This window comes from Propithecus coquereli, unplaced genomic scaffold (genome assembly GCF_000956105.1).
Source record: "Propithecus coquereli isolate 6110/MARCELLA unplaced genomic scaffold, Pcoq_1.0 Scaffold81, whole genome shotgun sequence".
NCBI classification, from domain to species: Eukaryota; Metazoa; Chordata; class Mammalia; order Primates; family Indriidae; genus Propithecus; species Propithecus coquereli.
The window spans coordinates 4305352-4321047 of NW_012154285.1; the positions used below are offsets into that span (position 1 = coordinate 4305352).

A 15696-nucleotide genomic window follows, 5' to 3' on the forward strand; every position below is an offset into this window, starting at 1 on the left:
TAGGTGTGTAGTAGGTCACACCATCTAGGTTTGTGTAAGTACACTCTGTGGTTTGCACGGTGACAAAATCACCTAACAACGCAGTTCTCAGAACATATCCCTGACCCTAAGCGACACGTTGCCTGTCTGTAGGGTTAAGTACTAAAACAGAATGTGAACTCTGAGTGCTTCTTGACTCTTGTAAATGAACGTGCTACGGTAAATAACATTCACGGCAAAACCAAGGTTAAGAGCCTGGAGCCCTTTGCATTGTCGCTTGTGTCTCATTGGTGTTTTTTCTATGGCACAATGAGAACACAGTCTGTCTCTTGCTTTTTTGAGGAAAAACTGCACAAGTGTGCATTTGGTCAAGGCATAGGAAATTGTATGAAACATTCGCCAGCTGCATTTCTTACTAACTAGTCTTGTTAAATGTCATCTTCATTTTTAAGGATTGTTCGAGGAATTCTTTCTCAGTCCTGCCACTAGTTGAGGCGCTGATATTGATGCTGAATGTTCTGAGCAATTTGCGGGAGAAGCTGCTCTATTGGCAAAGAAGGAAGGGTTGTGATGGTTAAGTGGGGAGAGGTGAGGACAGACAAACAGCAAAAAATTACTAAGTGACCGTAGTTGAAGATAACAAACTGGTTATATCGGAAATTTTTCTCAAATCTCCTCATGTGGTTCCAAAGTACCGGTCAATACACAAAAATCGATTAGAAGATAATACGTAGCTAATGGTTAGTTCATTTTTTACGTCAAGATTTAATGAAAACAAAGTTTTGATGACTGTTGTCTAGTAGATTTTTAAATTTTACTTATTCTAATGTTGAAATAATTTAAGCATATATAAAATTATGGAAAATAACGTAGACCACATGTGCCCATCATTCCTGTCTTAAGGTTTTTAAGGTCCAGTAAATGAAATGGCTCAAGTATCTCATTTAGAAAGCAAGCATCTGCACTTTCTGCTTTAGATCATGCTGATATTCCAAACTGAGGTATAGAAAAAGTCTATTTTGACTATTTAAAATACCCATTAGACAATCAGCACTGATTGTTTGAAAAGTCACTGGCTTCTTAGAATTTAAAAAGAAAACTTTTTATTCTTTTCAGTTTTGTTCTGTTTGTTTCTCATGAATTTTTTATATTCGTTTTATTTTTTCCTTCTCATTCTTTTTTGTTTTCTTTTTGTTCATTTGCTTCTATACCATGTAACTGTATGTTAGGCTAGTAACATTACCAAAGAGCTCCAGGGGAAAGAGGTAAAGCTTACTAACCTTCAGGAAAATTTGAGTGAAGTCAGTCAAGTGAAAGAGGCTTTGGAAAAAGAACTTCAGATTTTGGTAAGTACCTACTGGGAATCTGCATCTCAGGGTTTCTGGCCATTTCCTGTTTTTAAAATAATTCTCCATAAAGAGAGAAATTTTCCAGCTATTTCCCTTCTCCTTCAAAGTGTTGACTTAATGTGTTAGTTATTGGCTGTTAAATACTGTACCTTAAGGGCAATCAGATCAAACCCAAACTAGCAATTAAGGTAGGTATTACTGTTTTTTTGTTTGTTTGTTTCATTTGTTTTTTAAATCTATCCCTTTGCCTCTCGTAATGCACTACTTTGGAATGTTACTGATTACTTAGTTTCACTAAACACAGGGACCTTCCAAGTGACACATGGAATACAATCAGGTTTCATTTATAACGAGGTTCTTGTACTATGCCTTCTCCCATCTGCTTTGTGGCTACGTGGGGCACAAAGCCACCCAGCCGTCCTAGTCATCAGCACCCTCTGTTGGCGAGGCAGGGTGCTGTCTAATAGAAGGAATACAAAAAATATTATAACTCAGGTTTATCCTACCTCAGGAAATTACTTTTCCTTTTGTATATTTTCTCTTTCCTTAGTCCCAAGTTGAAAGACGTGATTTTTCTTACCTTTTGTTAGCTTTCTTCCTTCCTCCTGCACCTGCCTCCTACACCAAAAACTTGACTTTAAACAAAGGCTTATAATCATGAATAGTGCCAGTGGTACCCACACATCATGGAAAGGGAGAGTTGTAGGCTTGCAGAGAAGCTAGACAGGAGAAACAGTAGCTACTAAGAATCAGTTGTCCCAGACCTTTCACCTACCTTCCTGTTCCCTATTTGTTAAACGTCTGTGCTAATAACAGTGGTAAATAAAAGCGTGTGACTTTTTTTTCTTTATCTAAGTGCCAATATTACAATATTCTACTTTTTTTTAATGGTAAGTACATAGTTGTGCTCTTCAGTATGCTAGCTGCTGTCCACATATGACTATGTAAATTTAAATGCATTAAAGTTAAATAAAATTTAAGATTCAGTTGCTCAGTTACACTAGCTACATTTTAAGTGCTCAATAGCCCTATGTGGCTACTAGCCACAGCACAGTAGGAAACATTTCCATCATCGCAGAGAGTTCTTTTGGACTGTTCTGGTATATAATATTTTAGCTACATTTTCAGAAGAAGTTGGCCTGGGAATCACCATTTTGTGAGTTGGTGTCCTCTAAGAAGATATTTTGAGTTCCACATCATTTCTCTTCCCTCTTCCCTAAACTTTTAGGATGCCTTGCCTTTTTTTTTTTCCCCTCTCTTCAGTAAGTTATTCCTCCATATACTCTTAAGAGAAAACATGCCACCATGAGTCTGGCTTTGGGAATAGCACAGGTGGGCAGCCTGTGGGCTTTGATGGACGTGTGGCTCATGTGCCCATCTTTTTATAATGCTAGTTAGTTAGAAATACTCATTTAAAAATTCTCTTGGTGTAGCTAGCTCAAAGTTTATCTCAGGACAACCGGGAGAATGATTTTTAATTGTAATGTTTGGAAAAGGAGATCTTGAGCAGTAAGTGACTGATGGACCTTTTCAATTTAAAGAGTAGTTGACACAGACCTAGATACAAGATGTGACACTCAGATCACTCTCAGAAATAAAAAAATTCAGAACTCTGTTCACTGTCTCACGTGGATTCCTAAAGTGAAGGTCTGCTGTTTGATGAGTAGCAACATGACGGAGCACGCACACACGCCACATGTGTACACACATATGCACATACCTGTGCACGCAGGTAGACATGCATACCTCATGCATGCACATATGCAAACCACTCATTCATGTGTGTTTGTGCACATATGGTAGTAATTGGTGCCTACGTGTTTTAAGTATGTTAGTTTAGTTTTAATGAAACAAGACCAGCAGCAAAAAGTTGATAGTATCGTAGTTATAATTGATAGAAACTTTTTATGATTTGAAATCTTTCTATTCTGAATATCCAATTCTTTTTCTTTAGAAAGGAAAGTTTGCTGATGCTTCAGAGGAGATGGTCTCTGCTCAGAGAAGTATGCAAGGTATGTCTTACTAAAGTGTGAGCAGATTGCTTTAGAGAATGTCATACTCTCAAACTGGAGCTGGCCTCTGGAGTGCACAGAACAGCGCACAGATTTGGGGAGGCAAAGAAAGCTGCACCCCTGCTTCAGCATTCTGCACGGCGGTGTGAGTTGTAGTGGGACTTTTTAGTGTCCTGTGCTCTCAAATTTCACAGGCATATGATTTGATTGGGTTATAAGACAGCCAAGCTCTAGACGGATTATTAAATATGAAACATATTAAACTTTTAACTTTATCCTAAATAGAAACTCTAAGTAAATTACACCAAAAGGAGGAAGAGTTTAACATGCTATCTTCTGAATTGGAGAAGCTGAGAGAAAATTTGGCAGGTAAGAGATGTCTCTGGTTACCAAACGTTAAATATAGTCGGCTTCCCAGGATTTGAGACAGCTGTAGAATGTTCCATAACATATCTACTGTGCAGGTGTAACCTCCTCACACATTGTGGTGATAGAACATAATGAAATGCTTCTTTGAGAGCTGTAACCTTCAGCAAGTCCTCTTTGCTCTGTTTTCAAAAGAGCCAGAATCCACCACCTGTCACCACTTCCTCTGCTGTCCTTGCTCCAAGCCAATGAGCATCTTTCATCCCAATTACGGTGACAGCCGACCACCCAGGCTCGCTGCTGCTGCCCTTGCCCACTTCAGTCTGTTCTTAACACAGGAGCCAGAGTGGTCTTTTTAAAGTGAAGTCGGATCATGTCGCTTCCTTGTGTAAGATCATCCAACGGCTCCCGTCCGCCCCGTGAAAGCTGTGGTCCTTACCAGGATCAGGCCCGTCTCCCTGGATTTCATCTCGATCACCCTCCCCTTGCTCACTGCGCTGCCACCGTGTTGCCTCCTCACTCACACTGGGACGCGTTCCTGCCCAGAGCCTTTGCGCTCACCGTCCCCTTTCCCCTCACTTCCTTCAGCCTTCACTCAAATGTCACCATCTTAGCGAGGCCCCATCTAAAATTTTCACCTCCTTCCCAGCTCCTTTCCCTGCCTTAATTTATTTTTCCTCTTAGTGCTTACCACCATTTATACTATTTCTTTTCTTTATCTTGTTTATTGTCTGTCTGTTGCCTTTGCTGGAATGTGATTTTCATGAGGGCAGGGATTGCCATATGCAAATATTACCAGAGCAAGGATGCACCCAATAAATTTTTATCAGTTGTAACACAGCAGTGCGATTCTTTCTTCTCTATGTATTTAGATATGGAGGCAAAATTTAGAGAGAGAGATGAAAGAGAAGAGCAGTTGATAAAGGCAAAGGAAAAACTGGAAAACGACATTGCAGAAATAATGAAGATGTCAGGAGATAATTCTTCTCAGCTGACAAAAATGAACGATGAGTTACGGCTGAAAGAAAGGTACCACGAATGTGTTAATAAGCGTGCCTACGTCAGGCAGGGCTCTGTAGCAGTGTCTCCACGAGAGGGGAGACAAAACATTCGGGATTGTCACGTTCTAAAGTTCCCTGTCTCTATTTCTTTTTGTTACTACCTCATTGTGTCCTTGAGTCAACTGTTTAACTTTCTAAAAGGGGTTTTATGATTCTGACATGTCAAGAAGGACAGAGTTAAGAAATACAATATTATTTATAGACTTTTTGGTGACTTGTGAAGAAAAAGTAGTAGTGTTTAGTGGCATTGTTTATAGGTAGTTAAAAATATTTTCAGGCCGGGCGCGGTGGCTCACGCCTGTAATCCTAGCTCTCTGGGAGGCCAAGGCGGGCGGATTGTTTGAGCTCAGGAGTTCGAGACCAGCCTGAGCAAGAGCAAGACCCTGTCTCTACTAAAATTAGAAAGAAATTAATTGGACAACTAAAAATATATAGAAAAAAATTAGCCGGGCATGGTGGCGCATGCCTGTAGTCCCAGCTACTCGGGAGGCTGAGGCAGGAGGATCGCTTAAGCCCAGGAGTTTGAGGTTGCTGTGAGCTAGGATGACGCCACGGCACTCTAGCCCGGGCAACACAGTGAGACTCTGTCTCAAAAAAAAAAAAATTTTCAATTTATTTAAATGTAATGATAAGTAATATTTACTAAGTGTTTACTATGTGCTGGGCACTATGCTAAAAGCTTTACACGGAGTATATTTTCAGATTCTCACAGTAATCCTATGAGGTGAGTTTAGCATTATTCCCATTTCAAAGAAAAAGTAACTGAGGCTTACTGGGGTTAAGTAACTTGCCTGAGCTTCCAGATCTGGGCCTTCTGGTCTCAGAGCCCTTGCTGTTCCCACTTACTACACTACTTCCTTAGTGCTGCAGTTTCTTTTATCTTAACAGCTGTGCTTGGCTCTGTTAGGTTCCTACTGCTTTGATTTTTTTTTTCTTTTAAGAGCAGTCTTATAAAAATCAGATGTTTTCATTTATAAGACAAACACTTTTCTAGGACTTTTTAGGACCATTAGAATTCTGCTTCTTAAAGTGTTACTACTTGCAAAGTCATATTTCCATCCAGCTGTTCACCCACACACAGTTCAGAGTCACGGGTGATCAGTGGCCAGGCCTCAGTTGGGCAGCTTTGCTCAAACTTGCTGTGAGGCAGGCATAGCTGCACGGGTGGTTGTGGTGCAGTGCCTTCTAGAAGTTCCATTTCTATAGGTGTTTTATAGGTATAAACTCCAGAGATGACCCCAAGTTTCCCCCCTGTGTTTTCTGATAGCCTGTTCTCTAGGTCAGCGTCCCATGCTTCCTATACATCTTTGGCCACATGGTTCTTTTTAAGGTAGAACTTCAAGTTGTTTATTGTCATTTTTGTATCTTCTGTTCTCAAGAGGCACTGGAATGAATTTTTTCTGTAATCTAGTCTGCTAAAGTTTAAAACTTTCTAAATATGCATTTCGTTTAATATGTTTCTTTTTCACTCATTTTTCCTTATGACATAAAGTAAGAAACCTTCACAATTATAGAAGTTGTTACTCTAAATAGTGTATCGATAACTATCACAACTGTTAAACTTATTCTTTAGGCAGGTCATGTTTTTTGGCCTATTTCAGATGTTACTCATAACTCTTATTAATACAATTGTTATCAATAGTATGTTTTTAATCTAATTCTTAAATTTAAAACATTGTTAAGAAAAATCTGACACCTTGTATTGAAACTTGCTCTAGATGTGTAGAAGAATTACAGCTGAAACTTACAAAGGCTAACGAAAATACAAGTTTTCTACAGAAAAGTATCGGGGAAGTAACTCTCAAAGCTGAACAGAGCCAGCAAGAAGCAGCTAAAAAGCACCAGGAAGAAAAGAAAGAACTGGAGAAGAAACTGCTGGACCTGGTAAGGGGAGAATAAATGGTACTGCTCACTGGCAAGGAAGCCAAGGGGCGGTGCAGCTAAGGCTAGATGACTTACTCCTCCACTCGGGGTTTCTGCAGGAAAAGAAGGTGGAAACAAGCCACAACCAATGTCAGGATCTGAAAGCCAGGTATGAAGAAGCCAGTTCTGAGACAAAAACCAAGCACGAAGAAATCCTGCAGAACCTGCAGAAGGTGCTGTTGGACACAGAGGATAAGCTGAAGGCTGTGCGAGAGGAGAACAGCAGCTTGTTGCAGGAGATGGAGGAACTGAAAAAACAAGCTGACAAAGCCAAAGTATGTTGTGGGAGAGAATTATTGCTGTTGCATCGTAGCTTGCTCGAGTTCTGCGTGAGGCTGGAAGGCTGCTGAGAAAGCAGCTGCAGAGTTGGCCTCTGCAAATGTTAACCTTCTGAGCCTGTGGCAGGGTGGTAAATTATGTTTCTTGTGGCTTCAAGCGTTTTGTGCCAGCTGCTGCCCCTTCTCGGGGATGATGGCTACAGGTCTTTCTCCTGAATGTACTGTGTAGCCATCACCCCCATGCTGCTTGTTCCCCAGCTGTCACAAAGATTCTTGTGTTGCCTGAGCTCTGTCTACCTGCTTGTTCCTCTAATCTAGGCCGTGCTTGTTGCCACCTTGCACTAGGGTTGAGAGAGACATGTTGCAGAAAAGCAAGAGGCAGAGCCCAAGTAAGTAGAGAATCAAGGCTGGAGAGAGCCTGGTTGGAGGAACAGAGTTGAGAACTCTAGAGAGGGCTTTTCTATGTCCCCAGGAAGGCACTGTGAGCTTATTTATAAGGAAGCTGGATTCGAGGGTAGTGAGGAACCATCCTATTAGTAGATAGAGTAGAACTGGATATGTTGGATTTCATTTTATGGTGTCAGGATTGGATCTGTGCCATACATATATATATATATTTTTTTTTTTCTGTGACAGAGTCTCGCTCTGTCGCCCCAGCTAGAGTGCAGTAGCGTCATCACAGCTGATGCAACCTCGCACTCCTGGGCTCCAGCGATTCTCCTGCTTCAGCCTCCCGAGTAGCTGGGACTACAGGCGAGCGCCACCACTCTTGGCTAATTTTTTCTATTTTTTGTAGAAATGGAGTCTTACTCTTGCTTAGGCTGTCCTCGAACTCCTGGCCTCAAGCAATCCTCCCATCTCTGCCTCCCAGAGTGGTGGGATTACAGGCGTGAGTCACCACTGCCAGCCTCCCAATGTATTTTTTTTGACTCTGGTAGCTTAATGACATTCAACCTTCCTACTACTATTTAACTTTTTAATTGCTCAAAGAAAAGTAAATACTTGTCTTTATTTACATTTAATGTGTTAGAGAAATGTTTATAAAGGAGTTTAATAGAAATTATGAAAGAGCGTATGTAGGACTTGAAACCAATCCCATTAAAAACCTCCTAAGTGGACGGTGACATAATGTGTCATGTGAGGGGCCCATATTCTGCCTCTTGCACCTGCACAGTCAAGGCTTTCCTCCTCTCTGAAAACACCTCCAGTTTTATGAGCCGTTTAACACTGGATATAATTCCCAGATCTTTTGTCTTTGTGGTTTCCTTTACCGGGACACACTCCAGTTTTTTAGTATTTCCTTTAAAATGTTGCAACCTGACCACGCTACAGCACTCCAGTAGGTTGTGTAAGGCCTCACTGATTTTGTCTGTTGGTTTCATACAAGGGTCATTTGGTTAAAATGCCAGGATTATTCCCCCTCTAAAGTTGTCTGTAGCTGATTTCAGTGGATTTTAATGAGTCGTAGACTCTGGAGAATCTGATGAAACCTAAGGATGTTTTCCTAGGATTGTTTGCATATGCACTCAACAAGTTTGACATACAATTTCAGGAGGTTCATAGAGCCCACGAAGCCTCCATGTTCCCTGTTTTAAGAGCCAGTGGTCTGTAGCTGTGCTCTCCAATACAGTAGCCACCAGCCATGTGAGACAATTTAAATTTGTTACATTTTAATAAAATTAAACACCATATTAGTTGCACTCACCACATTTCAGGTGCTCAGTAGTCAGTGGCTACTATACATTTATAGCATTGCAGAATTTTCTGGACAGCCCCAGTATAGACACTGTGGTCAAATTATCTTAAAAATCAATACAATTAAAAAAAAAATCTATCCATTTTGGTCACCAAAGGCTAGATATTAGCCTGTATGTTTTAATAAATTATGGGTGATGTTGGGACTAACTCACTCTCAGCCCAGTGACTGTCCTTTAGTAGGTAAGGTCCTGCATTTGGTTTAAAGACAATTTATTTTCCCTTTTTATACGTCTCCTTTTTTTTTTAGTTAAAATGTACTCACTTTTTGTAGTTCTTTGAATTGTGTTTTAAAAAATTCTTCTATGAATCCTTTCTACGTTAGAAATAATTGTATAATTAGAATGGCAGGAAAGAATCTTATGCCCCGATGTCAAAGTCGTGCTACTGTCTTTGTCTTCTAGGCAACTACCAGGAATAATTTCACAAGTTGTTTCAAAGATAAAATAAGCTGATAGATAAATAAGCATTTTACAAAGCTAAGCTTGCTTTGTATTATCTTTTTATGGGCTCTGTTTATCTAGTTTCTTTTTCCTGCTATTCAGATAGTTTCTATAAGGTTTATTGTAGACATTTTTAAGCATTTATAATTTAGGTTATATTATTTGGGCTTGCATTTGTCTGCTTGATTTCATTTTTGTTTCCATTCTTCCCATCTTTTGTTTCTGTAGTCGCTAACTTATTTGTTAACATCAGCCAAAAAAGAAATTGAACTAATGTCAGAAGAGCTGAGGGGTCTGAAATCAGAGAAGCAGCTTCTTGCACAGGAGGGAAATGATTTAAAGTTAGAAAAAGGTTCACTTTTGTCAAAGCTTATAGAGGTGGAGGCCAAAATAACTTTACTTCAGGAAGACCAACAGAAACTGTGGTCAATAAATGAAACTCTTAATTTAGAAAAGGAGAAAGTCTTAGAAGAAAAGCAAGATGCTGAAAAGCTTTATCAGCAGGAACATCTCAATAATGAAGCTTTGGCTGTTGAGAGAGAGAAATGGCTTAAAGAAATCAATATTGCACAGGAAGAACTCTTGAAGATAAATGTGGAAAATGACTCTTTGCAAGCTTCCAAGGCGAGCATGCAGGCACTTATTGAAGAGCTCCAGTTCAGTAAAGATACTTTGATTGCTGGGTCTAAGAAGGATCGGGAAGAAAAAGATCACCTGGAGGATCAGATCAAGAAACTTACTACCGAAAACCTTGTCTTGGCTAAAGATAAGGATGACATTATTCAGAAGCTTCAGAGCTCTTATGAGGAGCTAGTCAAAGATCAGAAAACCTTGGCACAAGAGATCGAAGATCTCACAGCTGAGAAAAAGTCAGCTTTAGAGAAACAGTCAAGTCTCGATAACATGCGCATAGCCTTAAAGATAGAACGAGATAATCTTCTCCAGAACAACCGAGATCTGCAGTTGGAGAAGGACATGCTGCTTCAAGATCAGGAAAAGCTGCGTGCCAACCTGGAGGCCGCCCTCCAGGTCCAACAGCTGCTCCGCATGGAAGCCAGTGGGCTCCAGGAGCAGGTGGATGATGCCAGCAAAGCTCTGAGAAAGGCAGAGCTGGAGATGGGGCAACTCCAGGCCACAAACTCGAGCCTCACAAAGCTGCTGGAAGAAATTAAGGCCAGTCGGGCAATCACAGACTCTGAGTGCATCCAGCTTCTGCATGAGAAAGAAACCCTGGCCGCCTCTGAGAGGAGACTTTTGGCCGAAAAAGAAGAACTTTTAAGTGAAAATAGGGTCATCACTGAAAAGCTCAATAAATGCTCAGAAGAGGCTGCCCGTATTGAGATGAGCCTGAATGAGAAGATCAGTTATCTAACTTCTGAGAAGGAGATGGTTTGTCAGAAATTTACTAAGCTTAAAAAGCAGCAGGATAGTCTCTTGAAAGAAAAATCTGCACTGGAATTGCAAAATGGAGATTTACTTGCAGAGAGAGAAAATTCCTTCAAAGCTATAGGAGACCTTAAAAGGAAATATGATCAAGAGTCTGCGAACAGAAGAATCATTGTGCACGAGAAGATGAAACTACTTGGTAATATTGATGCTCTGAAGAAGGAGCTTCAAGAGAGAAAAAAGGAAAACCAAGAACTAGCGGCCAGCAAGTGTGATCTCTCTTTGTTGCTGAAAGAGGCACAAAATGCCAAAAAGAATCTAGAAAAAGAGCACACTAACATATTGCATGCAAAGGAGAGTTTGAATGTTGAACTTAAGACTTGTTGTTCTGAAAAGAACATTTTGTTGAGAGATGGCTTGAGCCTGCAAGAGGAGTGTCAGAAATTAAATGAGGAGATCCACAAAATGCGGCAGTCCTTAATCCTGGAACAAGAAGCAAGAGCGAAGGAGAACGAGTCATCCTTGTATGAAAAAAACAAACTTCACGGGAGAATGGCACTCCTGGAGCAGGAGGTGGAAGAGTTAAGAGTGTGTACTGAGGAGCTGCAGTCTGAGAAGTTTGTGCTGATCCAAGAGAAGACCAAATCGGAGCAAAAAGTAGTAGAGATAATTAAGGAAAAGGAACTCTTGAATGCAGAAACAGCTCAACTCGCTGCCAATATAGAGACTCTGAAAAGCGATTTTGCTTCCTTGTCCAAATCCAAGTTGGAACTGCAGGAACTGCACAGCTGCCTCACCAAGATCCTGGATGACCTTCGGCTAAACCATGAGGTGACCCTGGCTGAAAGAGCCCAGGTGATACAGGACAACAAGAACCTCCTAGCAGGGAAAAGAGAGATGATGCTGGAGAAGGACCAGCTCCTGAAGGAAAAGGAGAACCTGGCAGAAAGTTACTTCATCCTTCAGAAAGAGATCAGCCAGTTGGCCAAAACCAACAGCCATATTTCAGCCAACCTCCTAGAATGTCAAACTGAAAACCGTACTTTGAGGAAAGACAAGAGCAAGCTTACCCTTAAAATTAGAGAGCTCGAGACTCTTCATTCATTTACGGTAAAGTGAGAGGTTCAAGTATTGAGCACCTGGACTCCTTACTAACACTGTGCACTAACTCTAGTGGCTTAGGTGATTTTTCTTCATTTCTGCTTATGGAAATCCACCCCATTAAATCAGTTGCTTGGATGTCTCAAGCTGTTTATTACAGTCTGTCCGAAAGGAGATTCTTTACTAAATATCTAATTGTAGTAGTCTCTTCCCATTTGAAAAAATTGCAAACTGTGAATAAAAAGGATTTATTTTTTAATTTAAGGAGAAACCGTGAAAAGGTTAACTGTGGTTCTTAAAGGCTTAAGAACTATAGTAAGATGGGCACATACTGAATATAGTATCATCTATTTGACTTTTACTGTTTCATTTGGAGTTGGAAGATTCCATTTAACTGTGTCCATTTGGAGTTGGAAGATTCCATTTAACTGTGTCCATTTGGAGTTGGAAGATTCCATTGAAATCTTCGTGGCTGGTAATAGAATAGATATGCAGAATTCCCATAAACTTTACTAGACCAAATGAAATTATAAGCAAGTGCCTAAAAAGATTTTAATTTGCTTTTTTATTAGAGATGGGGTCTCGCTATATTACTCAGGCTAGACTCCTGGGCTCAAGCAATCCTCCTGTCTCAGCCTCCCAAGTAGCTGGCACTACAGGTGTGCACCACCATGCCCGGCTAGATTTTAATGTATTTTTATGATTATTTTTAAATCTTTTTATGATTACTTTTGATATTTAGCAGCTAAGAATTGGTCTCCATATGCATACATCTTTTTTATTCACAGCCATGTTTATATTCATTACTCTCAGCTGCTCTCATAGACTTCTCCACTAAATGCTTCTCATTCAACTCTTGAGCCTTATGTTAGAAGTGCCCAAATAATTTTTATTTTTATTTGAAAAATTCCCAACCTAAATTTTGAATGATTTCAAAAGCCCCAAATTTGAAATAGCAAAGATAGTATTTTTAATTTATATGATTCAGATAAATTCAGCTATATAAGGATGTTACTCTTTATTATCACTGAACAGTCTCTTAAATATAAGTCAGAATGAAGAGAGCATGCTTGTCAGTGTAAATAACTTGGAACTTTCATTGAAAGGTGTAGGTTTAGAGAGTCTGAAAATATGCAAATTGCATAACAATTGACTTAATGAGAAATGGCACGAAAGGGTCTGCTCCCTTGTTCTACTTCAGAGTGAAGACCTTTCGTGTCTTGATCTGGGTGTTTGAACACTGGGTTGGTGACTCACTCACCCTCTGTGTGTGCCTCCCCTACCCACACAGACGCAAAGCAGCACAGCCTGATCGTCACCTAACGGTGTCGGCGAGGGGTGTCCTCATTTCTCACAGTGTTCCCTTGTATTTAGGCTGCTCAGACAGCGGAAGATGCCATGCAGCTAATGGAACAGATGACCAAAGAGAAGACCGAGACGCTGGCCTCCTTGGAGGACACCAAGCAAACAAATGAAAAACTACAGAATGAAGTAATCAGATTTAAATGGCTTTTTGTACAAAGAACAGCTTACCGGCTTCATGGAATGTGTGATCATTAACTCAGGATTGCTTATTTTTTTGAAGTGTGGCCTTGCCCAGGTTTGCTCTATGATAGTGGGTTGGATGAATGTACACTAGAGCCACGATGATACTAAATAAAGTGTATTACTTCATTACTTGCTCAGTAGGATCAACCGGGACACGTCAAGGGGAAACCCTAACAGCGTGGCTTTCTAAGACAGCTATTTAATGACAGCCCTAGTGAGAGGAGGTACTGACGGCATCCTCTAGTTTTTGTATTCTTTATCTTACATCACACACATTGTTTTTCTCTTCTCTTCCCCAACTTCAAGCCATGAAATTCCATTCCTCGGCCCTGAGTTTGATGTAGGTCTTTTCTTGCCCTAATTCGGTACCGATTTCCTTTTGTGTCATCTTGAATGAGTCACTTCTGGAGCTGGGACAAATTTGTGGCGTCAAGATATTCTGATTCTGTCCACAAGTATCATTTCTCCTTCTGTACCCTCCTGTGATTCCTCTACTCCCGCCCTCCCAGCTCATACCAACCCTTCTTTCCTTTGGAAAGCTGTTGCCTAAATCTTAAGCAGACTGTCTCACTGAAATGGCTACGGGAAGTTCTGTAGAACTTCAGATGCTTTTTAAAATAATAGGCAGGTAAGACAGTAAGGAATGAAAGCAAGGGGAGGGGATGGCCAAGCTGAATAGCCACTGTGAAGACCAGGCCTCCTCATTGTGGAGGGACAGAGATCAAAATCTATAAAGACATGAACATTTCGAGGTAATTAATAGGGTAAATAACCAAACTTCACATACATTCATCTAATGGAACTGACACTCCTAACAGAAAAAGACAAGCTAAAAATATAAAGGCATTAAAAAATCATAGGTATTAATCAAAATTAGAAGGCTAAAGTAAATGAGAAGATTTTAGGGAATGGCTCTAACGTTTGAGGATGGAATCAAAGGGAACTGTTTCCTTCCTTAACATATCCCTTTTGTTATAGCCAGCATACCAGACTGGACGAACCGTTTCTTGGAGCCATTGTGATATTTTGTTTTTATTGGTCTCTAAATCTGGAATGTTAGAGGGCATTATAAGGAAAGTGATGGTGTTAAAACTAGCAAGACACTTTCTAGGACTCCTGACTGGTGGCATGTGACGTGGCCAAAGGAGACTGCTACGCACGGCCGAGAAAGCCAGCACGGCCCAGGAGCACACTTGAGGCATAGCGGCCTGTCCTTGGTAGGGGCTGTCCACTGAGAGCCCCAGCCACCTGCCAGTGCCTCTGGGCATCCCCACTCATCCCAGTAACACGTCTGCCTTCCCAGCAGGGGCCAGGCCCTAGGCCTCTGTCCCCCATGGGTAGGTGAATGGGGTTGAATGGGCGTGAGAGCCCTTTAGTCCTAAGACATGGCTTTTTCATCTTCAGGTTCAAGTTCAGATAGATAACTAAATTTTGTTCAACCTACAAATATTTTGATTCAAATGATTTTTGTAATGAGGACTATGTGAATCTGGTACTGACATTGAAAAATATCGTACCCTAGATTACTAATCTACGGGGGAGGAAAAGGGTTTCTTCTCATTGCAAAAAATAGTTCCTGCTGATGTCATTGCTTTGCAATTTGCTTCTTGTTTTTTTAAGATGGATCATATTGAATAGCAAGTTCAGTGATTAAATATTAAGAATTTACACAAGATGAAAGAAAACTTCAGTTTTAATTTATGTATTAATAGCAATTCAGTGTGACATTTTGGCCAGATGTGCAGGAAATGCTGAACTAAATGTGTAAGGAGGAGGTTTGCAGTTTATAATAGATTTGTCATTTGTAATCTCTTCACCCAGGTGACTTTTTTTTGTTTTGCAAGTGATTAATTTCCTCTTTCTTTTTAATAAACATTTTTGTGAATAATTTGTCCAGTCATGTCATTGGAAAATGAAATAATTTCATCAAGTTTTTTTCTCTTGGTCTTAAAGTTGGACACACTTAAAGAAAACAACTTGAAAAATGTGGAAGAGCTGAACAAATCAAAAGAACTCTTGACGGTAGAGAATCAAAAAATGGAAGAATTCAGAAAAGAAATGTAAGTTTATCTCCTGAGAAAAATTGTGGAACTTATTTTAAATTGAAAAAGTGAAAACAATGCTAATTATTTTTAAAATATTTGAAAATTACACGAAGTAAAAACTAATAGTCACCCTCCATACTCCACACAGTATTGCATACCCCAGAAGTAACCCCAATAACCATTGTTAAATCAGAACTGCAGCTAAGTTAACGGATCAAGATGACATGTGTGCTGGCCTCACCTATGTTTGGGACTCGAATGTAACTCTGTGAAGCCTTATCAAAGTACAAGTAGGCCGGGCGCGGTGGCTCACACCTGTAATCCTAGCACTCTGGGAGGCCGAGGCGGGTGGATCGCTCAAAGTCAGGAGTTTGAGACCAGCCTGAACAAGAGCGAGACCCCGTCTCTACTAAAAAAAAATAGAAAGAAATGATCTGGACAACTAAAAAT

The 15696-nt window shown here is 40.3% G+C and overlaps 1 protein-coding gene across 8 annotated transcripts in view; it reads left to right on the top strand.

Moving 5' to 3' along the window:
• The window catches only part of CLIP1 (CAP-GLY domain containing linker protein 1), a 133194-nt gene that overhangs the window by 84564 nt on the left and 32934 nt on the right, over window positions 1-15696 (top strand). For 5 of the 8 annotated variants that reach the window (XM_012663504.1, XM_012663506.1, XM_012663508.1 and 2 more), the window contains 8 exons: window positions 1209-1325; window positions 3283-3340; window positions 3626-3709; window positions 4579-4735; window positions 6486-6651; window positions 6750-6965; window positions 13028-13144; window positions 15155-15261. In XM_012663504.1, coding sequence (XP_012518958.1) covers window positions 1209-1325; window positions 3283-3340; window positions 3626-3709; window positions 4579-4735; window positions 6486-6651; window positions 6750-6965; window positions 13028-13144; window positions 15155-15261 — 1022 coding nt within the window. The remainder of the gene's footprint in view (window positions 1-1208; window positions 1326-3282; window positions 3341-3625; window positions 3710-4578; window positions 4736-6485; window positions 6652-6749; window positions 6966-13027; window positions 13145-15154; window positions 15262-15696) is intronic. The other 3 variants (XM_012663507.1, XM_012663510.1, XM_012663511.1) reach the window with 1 other exon arrangement.